Source organism: Sorghum bicolor, chromosome 10, assembly GCF_000003195.3.
Source record: "Sorghum bicolor cultivar BTx623 chromosome 10, Sorghum_bicolor_NCBIv3, whole genome shotgun sequence".
NCBI classification, from domain to species: Eukaryota; Viridiplantae; Streptophyta; class Magnoliopsida; order Poales; family Poaceae; genus Sorghum; species Sorghum bicolor.
The window spans coordinates 932,669-947,047 of NC_012879.2; the positions used below are offsets into that span (position 1 = coordinate 932,669).

The 14,379-nt window shown below is 41.6% G+C and overlaps 1 protein-coding gene across 1 annotated transcript; it reads right to left on the minus strand.

Annotated features, from left to right (window-relative positions):
• Positions 1,716-8,898, minus strand: LOC8066900. Its single transcript, XM_002437660.2, has 13 exons — positions 8,695-8,898; positions 7,854-7,929; positions 7,263-7,756; positions 6,994-7,053; positions 6,763-6,848; positions 5,998-6,479; positions 5,429-5,863; positions 4,612-5,332; positions 4,102-4,332; positions 3,886-4,010; positions 3,533-3,801; positions 2,983-3,109; positions 1,716-2,886 (listed from the first exon to the last, which is right to left on the minus strand). The coding sequence occupies exons 2-13, from the start codon at positions 7,858-7,860 to the stop codon at positions 2,291-2,293; spliced, it is 3,633 nt and encodes a 1,210-aa protein (XP_002437705.2). The 5' UTR covers positions 7,861-7,929; positions 8,695-8,898; the 3' UTR covers positions 1,716-2,290.

Sequence of the window (14,379 nt, forward strand, 5' to 3'; positions counted from 1 at the left end):
CCGGTGTTGAATACATCGCGGGCTAGGGTTTGTGCCCAAGAAAAAAACTCACCTATCAAACTACCTACCCTTTGATTTTTTTTTTAGTTTATGGCTCACTCATTTTTAGTTCCGAGACACAACTTAAGTTTGTTTCAATTTGTTCTTTTTATTTTTTTAACCATCCGATCTAGCCTAATAGAGGGTTCTCATTATTTTCAAGTATTGTAAAATTTCTCTTTTAACTCGTGGTCGTGGCTTAAGTGGATATTGTTGAATTGTTTACTAAACACGCGCTTACACACCCACTTAAACCCACATATGGATCGTAGAACTACTGTAATCTTTTGTTACACGTCGCCACCTTTCAGTTCCTTTTTCTTGATGTTGCCTCCAACAAAACTCTATCACAGAGTCCAAGACAATTAATTATATATTATTTATGGTATTTTGCTGATGTGGCAGCATATTTGTTGAAGAAAGAGGTAGAAAAAAATAATACTCAAAGTCTTATTTAGACTCTAAGTCTACATTGTTCGAGATAATAAATAACTTAAACTTTATGATAAAATCTGCATTGTGAGTGCTCTGAGGGGCGGTATGGTGCTAGCCAAAGCTAACCCCAAGAGCATGCATGCACTCTCCCATTGGCAGGCATGCCCGACACCGGCTAGCACCAGTGCAGGACAGCGACCACTTGCTGCCACCTTGGACCCTGTGCTCAACAGCAACCACCCTGCCACCTTGGCTCCAGAGCATGCTCCCCCGGCACTCCCCCGCCGTGTAGCACGACGCGGAACTGCCGTGCCAAGATTTGTGGCGCGATAGACTCTGCCATGTCAGATTGTCAGTTGCCATGTCATCGGCTTTGCCACACCACCATACATGGCGCGTCAGAGTACATATGACGCGTCGTGTATGTTAGCATGATCAAAAAGATTAGATTTAAAAAAATAAAATTTGGTGTTAAATTTGAAATATGTTTAAAAAAAAGGCTAAAAAATCCCCTCCTGCACTCGCTTTGCAACCCTTGGCGCAATCTGAATTCTGCACCTACTCTGCAATCCATGGCTCGTTCTTCTTGAAAACCAATTATACTTAATAACATATCCAGCATAACTTTTAATGCAATACAATATTAATACGAATAACCAGTCAGACTATCTGAAACCCTTCAGACGAAGTGTCAAAAATACTTCGTTTCAAATTACAAGTTTTGATTTTTCTAGATATATCATTCTATTATTATGTATCTGGAGATAGTTTATAGATATCTAAGTGTATAATAAAAGGTGTACATATTTAAAAAAGAACGTCTTACAATTTGGAGCAGGAGTATCATACTAATTACAAATACATAGACATAAGAAGCAAAGCTTCACGAGGCACACCGTCACGTTGAGATCTTTTTTTTAATACAAGCCATCGGTTCGATCTAACGGATGGAGGAATTGATTAGGCGTTGTTCACTTTAAGAAAATTTTTTGTTTTGGCTACCGTATCGTTTATATTTGACAAATTTTATCTAATCATGGACTAACTAGGCTTAAAAAATTTGTCTCATAAATTACAGGCAAGCTATGCAATTAAATTTTGTTTTCATCTATATTTAATGCTTCATGCATGCGTTGATTCGATGTGATGGGGGAATAAAAATTTTGTGAACACTCCGCTGCAGCAGACAAACCCGAAATCAATCGACAGAATCTGGATAGATGCACAGATCAGCCAACCACTACATTGCTAAGCAGACTCCTTCAGAGATATATCATTACAAGTTCCTTAATTTGTTGATAAACAGCCATGGACAAGCGGAGTTAGGGTATTTGGCTAATCCAGTGTACTCGCCGAAGGGTTAGTGCAAATTTTACAGAAAATTCATGGCTTAGAGAAACAAAGGAACAAAAACGACCAACAGTCATCAATAGCGATCAAACACCAGCAATTCTCTCGAGCTTTGTACCATCTAATTGTCGGACCTAAGCAAAGGGCAAAAATGCAGATGCCATTTACAATGCAGATTTCTTTTTTTATATGTTTTTAACCACTAATATCAGGCACTAAATTCTGGAGGACCAGCTCGCTCATTCTGAACCAAGTCCCCATGGTCTGAGCATTGGAGCTCATTGCAGCTTTGAATCCAGATAGATGTGACGCCAACCATTTGAGGCTAACACTGCAGACAAGGCAAAATTGCAAGTGCATCTGTTTCAGGACAATGATCCTCTGGGTGGTTCATTTTGTGGTGGACGGGAGCCTCAACGATTTGTCTCCGAGCAAAAGACATCAGAAATGCAAGGGCAACTCGCCATCACTGTTGGCCCCAAATGGATGATGTATTATTCTTATTGCTCCTCTCAGGCAAGTGGCTCTGTGGCTCAAATTGTGGTTTGCTACCTAGTTCCTTCCCAGATGGAAATGCAAGCGAGAGGGATAGATCTCCCTTGGTCTGCTTTCCAACCTGTAACGAAACAGGTTCTGGCAACTCTTCATCATCTGAAGATGGAATATTTACGATGTTCTCATCATCCACTGCATTTAGATCAAGTGGAAACACACACTTTCCATCACTGTTTGAGCTTCCAGCCATCAGTTTATTGCTAGTGCCATCGTTCACAGAGGAAGCTGAAAGGGGATGCACCTTAGATGATAACCTTCCATTGTAGGCATTCTCGCATGAACCAGAGTTCATAGGCACTACATTTTCCAATTTAATTTTCTTATGCTCGGGTTCTTCATCGACTTCATCAGCTACTTTGGCCATCTCAAAACTTCTTTTATTTGCACCAACTGATGCATGTGAACGATCCAGTGCACCTGTGCTAACCTCACAGGTATTTACATGGTCTATATCCATAAGGTTGTCTGCGTCATTAAGGTTGATGGTTGTGCTCACCTTGCCAGATTCTTTAACCAAACAAGTCAAAAAATTAGAGAAAACTTGGGTGATAAATAAATTAACTCCTACTTGCTAACATGATGATTGGGAACAATGTTAGTTACCTTCCTCAAGGTGGGTTAAGGAGACAGAACAAGTAACGGGCACCATGTTCACATCAAAATCTCTTTCACTAACATTACCACCAAAAGTGTCCCTCATTTTATCTTGGTGTTCTGGATAATCAGGTTTCTGCACATCCATAACAAAATGTTAACTGATACGCGGCATCTAAATGATGCTGTAAAACAAGGTGACAGAATGCCAGTTGTCAAGCTGGCATCCGAAATTCTCAAGTTGTGTAGGGAAATTTCACATATTGGCAGGTCGCCCATAGGCTGAATCAGTGACTAGGGAATTTTCTAGAAAGCTCATAGTTAGTGCCACGTATGTATAACTTACTAAAGGTGTAACTTTATCTGTGGTCAACTTAATGTTAGTGCCACGTATGTATAACTTACTAAAGGTGTAAGGTAGTGTGGCATGCGTTATTCTACGTTTTTCTCTTAATGCACTGATACACAGCTCGCATGCATACTCTATGTGAGGGAAAAAATGGTAACTTAAACACAACTAATGTAGAGAAAATATTCAGAATGACGAATAAATATTCACCTGATGTTTTCTTTGCATAGACATGGCAGAGGGACCCATAGCACCATTGCTAATTGTTGAACTTGCTTTTGTATCTGAATCTAGGTGATCATCTAGAGCTCTTCTGCATAGAGGTTGATTCAAAGATATCTCCCCATCCAAACACACCTCATGACTGGCTTCCAAGCTCGGTGCAAAATTAGTTGACTTTACCAAATTGGGGCCGAGGTTAGAGGAATCTTTTTTGCTAACTCTGAATAGACCCCATAGAAAGTAGAACATATTCCACCCTGAGACATAATAAGAATACGATGAATCAAACTAAAACCTAGCATGAGATAATATGACACTTCAACTAGCTGAAGGGTTCTTACTTTGGAAGTTCTTTGACAGGATATTGGAAGGGAATATGAGCAACTCAACAGTACCAACACTTCCTCTGAGAACTAAATCATTCTTCAGCATATTTTCAACTAATTTACTGTAGTGATTTTCATAGCTGTAAAAGATAGAAGTGTTAGAATTTCAAATTGAAAACAACATATGAATGAAGCAAATAAGAATCAGGGGAAAAACTGCAAACAACACACCTCTGAACATCCCTAGCAAAGAAAAAAAGACCTATGTTGTCATAAGTTGGACCATTTTCCTGAAATTGTGTCGGCCATGAATTCTGCCGAGGAACTTCCTCAAGCTGGACTTTAGAAGGGAATTTCTTAACTACATCCAGCACTAACTGTGAAGCAGAACATGATAAGTGGGCTTGGAAACCATCACACAGCTCCGGTGATCTTCCAGTCCTCTGCAGCTCAAAACCACCTCTGTTGAAATACAAAAGTTAAAATACATATAATAAACACATCGAGGAAATATCACAATTGCTATCAAATAATACAGGTTGAGTGATAATCAGGTCTACAAAAATGGGATGAACCACAAAGCACACAAACATGACAAAACTGCGAAAGCATTATCAATAAAGTAGCTTCATAGTTGATGGTAGACTGGCATTGGAATGTCTAGTAATTTACTAAGTCATTTAAAATGTAAAGTAAATTAATAATTTCACATATGCGATGGAAAGGAAAGAATATTCATACTGCCATATCCAGTCCAGCTCAGGGACAGTTGAAGCCATTGATTCATCACCAGCTGAAAAACCTTGAGCAGGTTCATCCCTATGATCATTTGGCATAATGCAACCATTATTAGCAGAGATTCCTGCTGTGGCAGATAGAGATGGATGATTATCTTTGAACTTCAGATTGCTATAATCTACGCTCCCCGGGATGGACAAAATACATCCCATATCCTGCACATTAGCTCGAGGTGATAATGAGGGCTTCTTCACATGGCTGAATGGGGCAGGTAAAGCATCTTTTGGCCCATTTATCGGATTCTGATAGGTACCACATTTTATGATATGCTCTAATTGATTCTCTTCTCTTGAAGGAGCTTTTTCACTAGATGCCAATGTACTAGTTTCAGATGTCTTGTTTCTTTTGGCAGATGCATCTTTCAAGTTTTGCTCACTCAAAGGTTTTACTGAAGACAGGCGAAGTTTTTCAACTCCGCAAAACTGGGCAGAATGGCCCACTTCATTACATCTTTGGCAACGGATTGTCCGATTGCTGCTAGCAGCACCCTGTCTGAAGCCAGTTTGGTCCTTTATTTTAGTATCCCTCTGTGAAGGATCTGAATTTTGTATCACTTTTCTATGAGCACCGGAACCAAGAATCCCACCTGAGGATCTTTCAGCATTAGATAGCATCATATTTCCCGGCACTTTTGCCAAAGGAGGCTTCTTGAGCTCACTGTTTCCTGAACAAACAAATTAGAGTTACTCAATCAGGAAAATATATGAACTGTGTCATAAGGAAAATGACATGCAAGGGGAAGGGGGGAAAGGAAATTTACCAAGAGAATTTTTAGCACCCTGTACATGAACAGCGCCTATATTATTTGAGTCAGCCGTGTTATTTTTTGTAGAGAAGAGCTGAGCTCTGGTATCAGTTTTTAGAACAGGAGCAACCATTGATGCTGTGGCAGAGGGAGGCCCCAATATCGAAGAACACTGACCATTTGTTACATTTTGGCTCACCAACTGATTCATCGCCCTTGGCTCCTCGGCAGGTGACAAGATGGAAGACTTTGCCCTGTTTGCTGGCTCACAAGGCTTAGGTTTTTTGAAGGTCGCTGACTTAGTAGTCATGCTGATTGGCCCTTCCTTTTTATTGATAACAGAAGACCAAGAATCCTTCAAAATTTTTGGCTTCTGAGGAACTTCATTCAATAGCTGTTTCACTTTCGGAACCTTTGAGTTGTTGAAAGAAGTGGATTTGGAAAGTTGACCTGCATTAGACCTTGCTTAGTACAGTTTCATCTGATTGCATGCCACCAGGGCAAGCCCTAAAAGTACCATAAATTGAACATTAAGGATTTTGTGTAGAGAGTTCAAATCTGAAAAAAATAGATTAACAATTTACCACGAGACTGTGGTGCCTGATTCTTCAGAGCATTAACCGCCAATGAAGTTGCCACTTGATGGCTAGGTTGCTTTCCTTTGTCAGCATCAGACACGAATATCTCGCGTGATGGTTGCATTCTCTTTCTGGAGTCAGCCCCCATGTACAAGCCACCAGTTTCAGGGGTAGTATCTCTAATTGAGGATGTCGTCGCAGCATCTTCTTCCGTCCTGGTTTTGACCATATCATTTCCCTCATTTGTGGTATCTGACTCTTTGTTTTCTATATTCTCAGCCTTCAGTTCACAGTCAGAAGAACTTCTGCTCTTTGCAGCAATGGCAGGTTTGTTAATCTCCCCTTCAAAGGACAGCTCTTTTGAAGTGTCAACCTTCACCTGAGATTTTTTTAGTCTATTCTCCTTTTCAGATTCTACCGCAGTTTGGCAGTCTTCGCACAACCAGTCACCATCTGGAACTTCTTCCATCATTACCCGCATGCAATACCTGAAGCAAATAGATATTAAAACACACTCGTTCCCGCATGCAACATCTGAGAAGACATAATGGAAACAAGTGCTGAAAAGAGTTCCCTGACAGGAGGTGTATAGACAAAGCTAATAAATTTGTAGACTTATTAGTGTTCTGGCATGCTAATTGTGCCATTAGCTTGCAGTCAACAATTAAAAACCATAAAACAGTAATTGGGCAACTTCGGCGTATGCAATCCATCATATGCAACTGAACATTAGTACAGAAAAAAGAAAGTGATGCAGCGAAGAGGCCTTACGTGTGCTCTGCACCGTCATTGCATCTGCTACAGACAGCAAGCTTCTCCTCCTCACCAATATCTCCACATATGTCACACACCTTCACCTATGTTTTGAAACAGATTACACAGTTCAGGCAATTCAAAACTAAGGGCATTCTCCAATGCAAGAAGAAAAAGGCAACCCAATCGAAATGCAACCAATTGAGGTTGAGCAAACCATAATAAAAGAAAAAAAGGGTTCTCACTCACATCTTCAACTTCTTCTGAACTTTTATCATCAGATGTTGTATCCACTTTTGCATCCGATGCCTGCTCGATATAGACCATTTACAACAAACTCTGTGGTTAATATAAACTGAGGGTTCATTCTGATGCATCATATGTTCACATAAATGCAAATAAATCACTTCAAGATGCATATTAACTTCTCAATAATAAAGATTGGCATTCTTCATATAGGCAATATATGTAATCATGTATCAAAAGAAAAACACCAGAACAAAGAGCAAGAAACTCACAGCAATGACTTGCACATGAGACCCATCTTCATTTGCACCTTCCTGTTCCAAATGAGATGCACCTTGCTTGCTGTTTGTTGAGTTTCCAAAAACCTTCTTTGTGTTTTGAGAGCTAGATTTTTGGAGCTTGTCTTTAGAGTTTGTTGAATGGTCCTGTTCTTCTGAAGCTGAGGATGGACCATCGGAAGAATTACCTGAGTGGCCTGCTTTTGCTAAGTCATCACCAGTTCTCCCATCAACATGTTTCTCAATGTGTGCACTAGGCTGACCCTTGCCAACCTGTCCATCTGTATCATCGCTGCCACTGTCAACAGCACCATCACTTTCAATCGCCTTATCCACCCTTTTACCACGCAATCTTGTAGCAGATGGAGGTGCTCTTCTCCCCCTTTTCTTTCTTACGGTCACATTAGATGTGTCTTTAACTTCAGAGATCCATGAAACAACATTATTGCGACGACTTGAGCTACGTGGTGCCCTGTCTGTATTCCTTACTGCACATATATAAGCATTAATGACATCACGTATTATGGTTGTGAAGTGATATAAACACCTAAGATGCATATAAGATGAGAAGGAGGGATAACATACATCGCATGTCCTTTATTCAGGTTTATGAAGAAAGTTTTGGCTCTGATTGTCCTTCCTTTCCAGTGTGGAAAATTGCCTTTGAATTTCAACACATTAAACGATAGGTAAATAAGAAATACTTGGTTCCAAGTTTGTAACAAGTAATGAACATGGAAAGAACAGCAATAGGAAAAGAAAAACTTAGCAATCCATACACAAGTTGGACAACTTATATAAAAGAATATCAATATCCATATCACTAAACAAGTGTCGTTAGATTCATCGTGAACTATAGTTACATGATGCACCTATACATTTTAGATCAATAGGAAACATTACTTCTAGAAAAAAAGGTACAGAGGACTATGTGACACTACAACAGTGGTTTCATTGCATTCAGAAGAGCAAAACAAAAATCATTAAATTCAGTGCTATGAAAATCAATACATACAGAAATGGATTTAGTGCCATGTGAATGTCATGAAAATGCTATCAGTTAGTTGTTACAGATAAAAATAAAATAAAAGATTGTAACCAACTCCGCTTTCGTGTGGCTCCCTGAACAAAATAGCTCCTCTATCTATTGAAAGATTAACACTGGATAAAGTCAGTCCAGTTTGCCCTCTACATACCTGTTCAAAGCCCTTTAGATTACTACGAAAAACCAATACTACACAATCAAGCTAACAGCAGCAGCAATTCAAAGAAAACCACGGATCCAGGGGCGGATCCGCCAATAATTTTTGCAGAAAAACTTCGAAGCTCGGAGGCTTGTCAATCAATCAAATAGCTAAATAGCTTGAAGTTAGGGTTTCGGCGCTCAGCTTCGCGCAGCGTGAAGGGAATAGAGGGGTGAGAGTACCTGGCTGGTGCGTGCTCGTGGCCGGCGGAGAGACAGACGAAGGCCTCAGCGCCTGGCTTAGGGCGGCGGCGGCCGACCAGCAGTCGTCGGAGAGCGAGAGGGGGGCGAGAGAGACAGACAAGAATGCAGGCGGAGCGGAGGAATGCAGCGGACGGCAGGAGGATTCAGCGGAAGGGGTTGTCAGAAGAGGGGATCGGCGCACGGGCCATCTTCTGGGCCGGTTTTTTTCTCACATAGGAGTATTTCTTTGGATTGGAAATTTCTTTTCTTATTATTTTTCTTTCTTTCCCAATTTGGTTTTTTTTAAGCATCTCCAAAGAATTTGGCAAATTGACTTGGCATTTGTTGTTGTTTGCCAACTCCTAAAATCAAATACAAAGTCTAAAAATAGATCATCTCCAAAGGTTTTGGCAAATTGACTTGATATTTACCTAACTGTCTTTCTCCCCACGCGCGTTTCTTTCCCGTGAGTCCGTCGCCGCCACATCTCTTCTATCACAGTTGAATGTTTGCGTACAAGGACTTCGACCAATCAAGCAATGAGCAATAGGCAGCAGCAATTTATATATTTCTACCGGTAGAGCAAAAGCACGTCACGCGTAAAAACATTTCGCTTGTTGTTATCTGTCTGTCACGTCGCCAATGATGTGCAGCAGGAGACCGGGACTCGCGCGGGATGTGCTCCCGATTGCGTTTGCCCAAGTCATCTGGTGTTTGGCAAAAATGCCAAGTTTCCTCTCTCATTTGCCAACTTTGCTAAAATGCAAAACTCAAATGCAAAACCATTGGATACCTCAATTTAAGCTTTTTTAGCAAATTAGTCAAATGCAAACCTCAGTTGCAAAACCATTGGAGATGCTCTTATTTCTACTTGATTTCATATCTATCCTCTTCATGGGGATCAATGGCTAGTATCATTTCATATCTATCCTCTTCATGGCAGATCAATGGCTAGTAGGCTAGTACAACATAGGTTATAGAGATTTGTTTCAAAAAAAACATGGGTTATAGAGATAATGACAATAATTTGTGAGTATATAGCACTTTTGTAAATAAGTAGATGGAACTTTCTATATTTTCTTAAAGTTGATTTTTTTTTGTTGAAGCTACAAGCCATTTTCACAAGAACATATAATGTTTTTTTAAACCAAGAGTATTTCTTTACGTAAATCTAAAAGATTTTTCTAGAATAGGAACAATTTTCTCTTTATGACAATTTCACAATTGAATGTGAAATATTGTTGTGCTAAATAAACATAGAACAATAGTTCTCATGAACTATCTCAATAAAAAATACTAGGAACGAAAAGAACAGGCTAAGAAAAAATGGGGAAAGATAAAAATGGAAAGGGAAAATAAAAATAAAAAAATGTTGCATCAGATAGAGTGTTAAATAGTGGTTGAAGCCCTGAGAGGCCAGGAATTCCTGGCGTGTTAAAGAAAAGAAATTTTTTACAGTGGTTGTCGAAAAATAGACGGCTCATGAGCGCCGATCCGACGGCTAAAAACGTAGAGGAACCAAGAGGAACCAATTGGAGAGGCACTAAGTGCATACTAAATGGTGGGACCATATGCACTAAGTGCTTACTAAAATTGGTGGGATCAACCCTTTAAAAAAAGATGGGATAATTCTATTTTCGAAATTTTTTTATATAATTAAGGGTAGAATAGTAAATGTATAATAGAATAATAATGTGTGAGTAGTATAAGGAATTAGGGATAACTAAAGTAGTTGGTGCTGCTATATGTACTGGCCATTTAACGGGTCGATGAACTTGATTGATTCTGCATTATACGCGTGTGCAATGAATGAGCTTAGTTCTCGCCGGTAGCCATTTTTAACTTGCAATCGCATCAAATCTTTGGCACTAGACAATAATGGCTAGGACAGTCATTGACACTTGATAGCTGGTACAAGTCTTCGTGTATGCCGGTCGTATGTGATAGTCATTCATATATGAAGCGGGCGAGATGGCGAGGACGAGGACACACTGGCTGCAGCGGCAGATGCTGAGGGAGGGCAAGGTCACGACGCACGATGGCGAGGGCGAGGCGGCTGTGGCACCATGCAAGGGCGAGGGCAAAACGCCGCCGGCGGCGCCGCCGTGGGAGGGCGAGGGCACGACGCGCGATGGCGAGGTCGAGGCGGTAGCGATGGAGAGTGCGAGGGCAAGACGGGCCTCGCAACGTTCAGGTTTGGTGACGCCTGGCGAGTGCATCCGAGTTGGGTTCGTGTGGGCGCTACAAGGGGTTGCGGGGGAAGGGAGGCATAATTACCATACTAACCTTCTACTCATAAAATTAATTAGAGCTAATAAATTACTTAGGAACCAAGAGTAACCTAGAAATACCTCCAACCACTGTAAAAGAGCTCTAAAGAAAATAGTTATAGTTATGTTGACTCATTGATAGAAATCTTTTATGTGCTCCAGCGAAAACTAATAAAGAGTACTTGCACTTAATCTCTCGTAAAAAAAATCTTTCTCTCTCTTTGTATTCTACAATTTACTCCTACTTCCTAAAAAAAATGCTACAGTAGGGTTAAAGCTTAGGTTGCAAAATACTTTCATGTGTTAACCTTAAATAAATTCAGCTAGACGATGTGCTTATCATCGGCAAGACATTAAAGAAAGTAGAGGCACATTGTGACATTAAGCAGAAAAATTCCAAATAAAAACAAAGGTATACAAGTCAATATCAACAGTTCAACACCTATGTAATATGCCACATTAGCGAAACTGACATCAAAACTGTCTCGACCAATTATTTAGACGTTTTTCAATACTTCATTTAAGAGTTGAAGTAGACAGCTTCCAATCTTCTCTACTATAATTGAAATCTTCTCCAGTCAAATCCCACCTGTAAGATCAACGACTCAGAGCACATGTCCTACAGATTTAACGGCCCAGATTAGAAGTATGATCACGACCTTACACACCCTTAGCCTCGTGTCAATTACTCATGCGGCTCCACCCTCTCGTCTCGTCTCCTTGCCTCCTCCTTTTCCCTCACCACCATGTCCCACACGCTCCTCTCTACGCCGCCGCCAAAAGGGTTGCCGCATCCGAGCGCGTCACAACCACGTCGCCCATGTCCATGGTGATCTCGGTGGAGCCGCCCCCGCCGCCACCCTCGGATCCCGTCGCCGTCGACGCCGTGGCGGTGGAGGCTGTGGCGGCAGCGGCCACGTCGAACGCCCACCAGGCCACCGCGTTCTCCTCGTTCCCGTCGTTCAAGACGTGGGGGAGCCACCAGGCCTGCGCTACGCCCACGTCAACCGCGTCGACGCCGACGCCGCGACGGTGGAGGCTGTGGAGGCAGTGGCCACGTCGAACGCCCGCCAGGCCGCCGCGTTCTCCTCATTCCCGTCGCTCAAGACGTGGGGAAGCCACCGGGCCCTGCGCTACGCCCACGTCAACGGCGCCGGCGACGCCACCGCCATGCACTCCCCGGGGAAGCTCACCGTGGTCGAGGAGAAGGCGGCGCTGAGCCATCTCCGCGAGGTGGAAGCAAGGAGAAGCGACGCCACCGACGCCGAATGCAGACCACGTGGCGGCGGCGGCGGCAGAGGAGGTCGCCCCCGCCTTGCCACCGTGGAAGCTACGCACCCAGCGGTGCCCCAAGCCCAAGGTGGCGACGTCGTCCGCGAACATGTCGCCGCCGCCACCGCACGAGCGGAGGCCGTTGCGGGCCTGCGCGGAGCCCTGGACCGGACGTGATTCTCCTTGACGCTCACGAGCGAGGAGATCGAGGAGGACATCTACGCCGTGACGGGCGCGCGGGGCCTCGCCCCATGCAGAAGCAGCTCGATGTGAGTCTTGTCCCCGCTCCCTCCAGCTCTGTCCGTCCCTTTGCCCTGTTCCTAGGACCCCGTTTGTAATTTCGTAAAATCTTGCGTCCCCAGATGCTATTCCCCCGCTTGTGGCTGTCGGAGGTCACCGCCGAGACCTACCGGGTGCCGAACGACCGGTGAGAGGACGAGACTGCGTCGCCGGCCCATCCAGCAAGCACCGTGGAGCCGTAGTTCATCCCATCGACAAAGGGCGCAGGAACCCTGAAAAGGCAAACTGGCCAATCATCACAATCCAGTGCTCTTCATTCTTTCTTTCTTTCTTGAACTCGTCTTCTGCTGGTGATGTTATCATGAGCTAATCAGTGATAACCACTCGTAATACATTTCATATTTGTCATTAAAATGGTTATGTCATTCATTGTGTACATCAATAACAACTGCTTTTGTCCATGCCTTACACTACAGAAATAATAATAACTAATTCTCATTTGCCATGCACAGCAATCAACTTCGCTGAGGATGGAATTTTTGGCGGACATTTTGGCGAGCAAAACAAACGAATGTTTCGACAACATCCCTGAAGATGTCCAATATATGATTAAAGAGTTAGACAAAATGTAACATAGATGCTCATAATACGACAAATAGCTCTATTATGCCTTGTTACATGAAAAAAATATTTCTAAACTATAATTTTTGTTTTTAGAAGCATCCCAAAATTAAGCCGTAGCGTTAGCACGGGCATTATACTATACTTAGCGGTTAAATAGATTTTTTTCTAAGAGTGAAATATTATTAAAGATAGTAGTGGTCCTTTTTGCTGAAAAGGTAGCGCAAAACGTCCTTTTATTTTTATCCGGGAACACTGCTATCTGAAGTATCGAAAGTAACAAATAGGAAACAAAAAATGTAATGGGTGACAAATAGGAAATATTTTCGGATGTCAAATAGGAAAGCATAAGTTTTTTAAGTATGAAACATGGAAAAAATCCTTTCATATATAAGTTAGACATTTTTCATACTAGCAAATATGCACGTGCGACACACACGTGTTTATTATTTCGATTAATAATGTATTGTCCAAATTGTATATGAATATAAAATTGTGAACTAATTATGTCTTGCTTTTGAGATAATAATACTATCTTAAAAATTTAAAAGCAAAGAAGTAAGCTCATGTGTCTATTTTTCTAGCAAATGTGCCCATGTGTTACAATAGGAATAAATAAGCTTGTGTCAAATTATAGCGGCTCTCGTTTTCTCATGGACACTGTATGTTTAGAAAATAAAGAGTTAGAATGTTGTCGGTGTGGTTTGATATTAATTTAAATTTAAACTTTTATATCTTTTTGTTATTTGATTATATACGCATGTGGAAAGGAATCATCAAATCCAAAATAGGATTAATCGTGCGTGCGTGGATTAGCAGTAGCCTACCAAGTAAAGGAATAAGTTCAGGACTCTAGCCACGGAAAGTCAAAGATTTTGGTCACGGATGGATCCTACTCATATTTGTGAACGGCCAATAGATAGACGATAGAGACAAAAGCTCAAGATAGAAGTTGTACGACTTTGGCCATCGGGTGGGATTACAGATATATGTAAGATATATTTGAGATTGAATTTTGATTTATGAGGAGTAGTGTGATATTAGTTTCCATTTTTAGAGTCTAGGAGAAATATTTTCTGTTTTTTGAGTCTAGGAGGAATCTTAGGTTATATCATTATTAGAGAGTGAGAGCTTCCTCAAAAAAACTCGCTCTTTTATAGTGTGATAACAGAGGACTCATATAGCATGATGTTTAGATCGAACGGTTATTAGAGAGTGAGAGCTTCCTCAAAAAAACTCGCTCTTTTATAGTGTGACGATGATGATGATGATATTGGTAAGA

Excerpts from the sequence above, each read along its gene's own strand:
- LOC8066900 (XM_002437660.2), bottom strand. Across the intron at positions 6,480-6,762 it reads AATGACGGTGCAGAGCACAC|GTATTGCATGCGGGTAATGA; the intron begins GTAAGGCCTCTT and ends TATTTGCTTCAG. Across the intron at positions 3,110-3,532 it reads CTATGCAAAGAAAACATCAG|AAACCTGATTATCCAGAACA; the intron begins GTGAATATTTAT and ends ATGGATGTGCAG.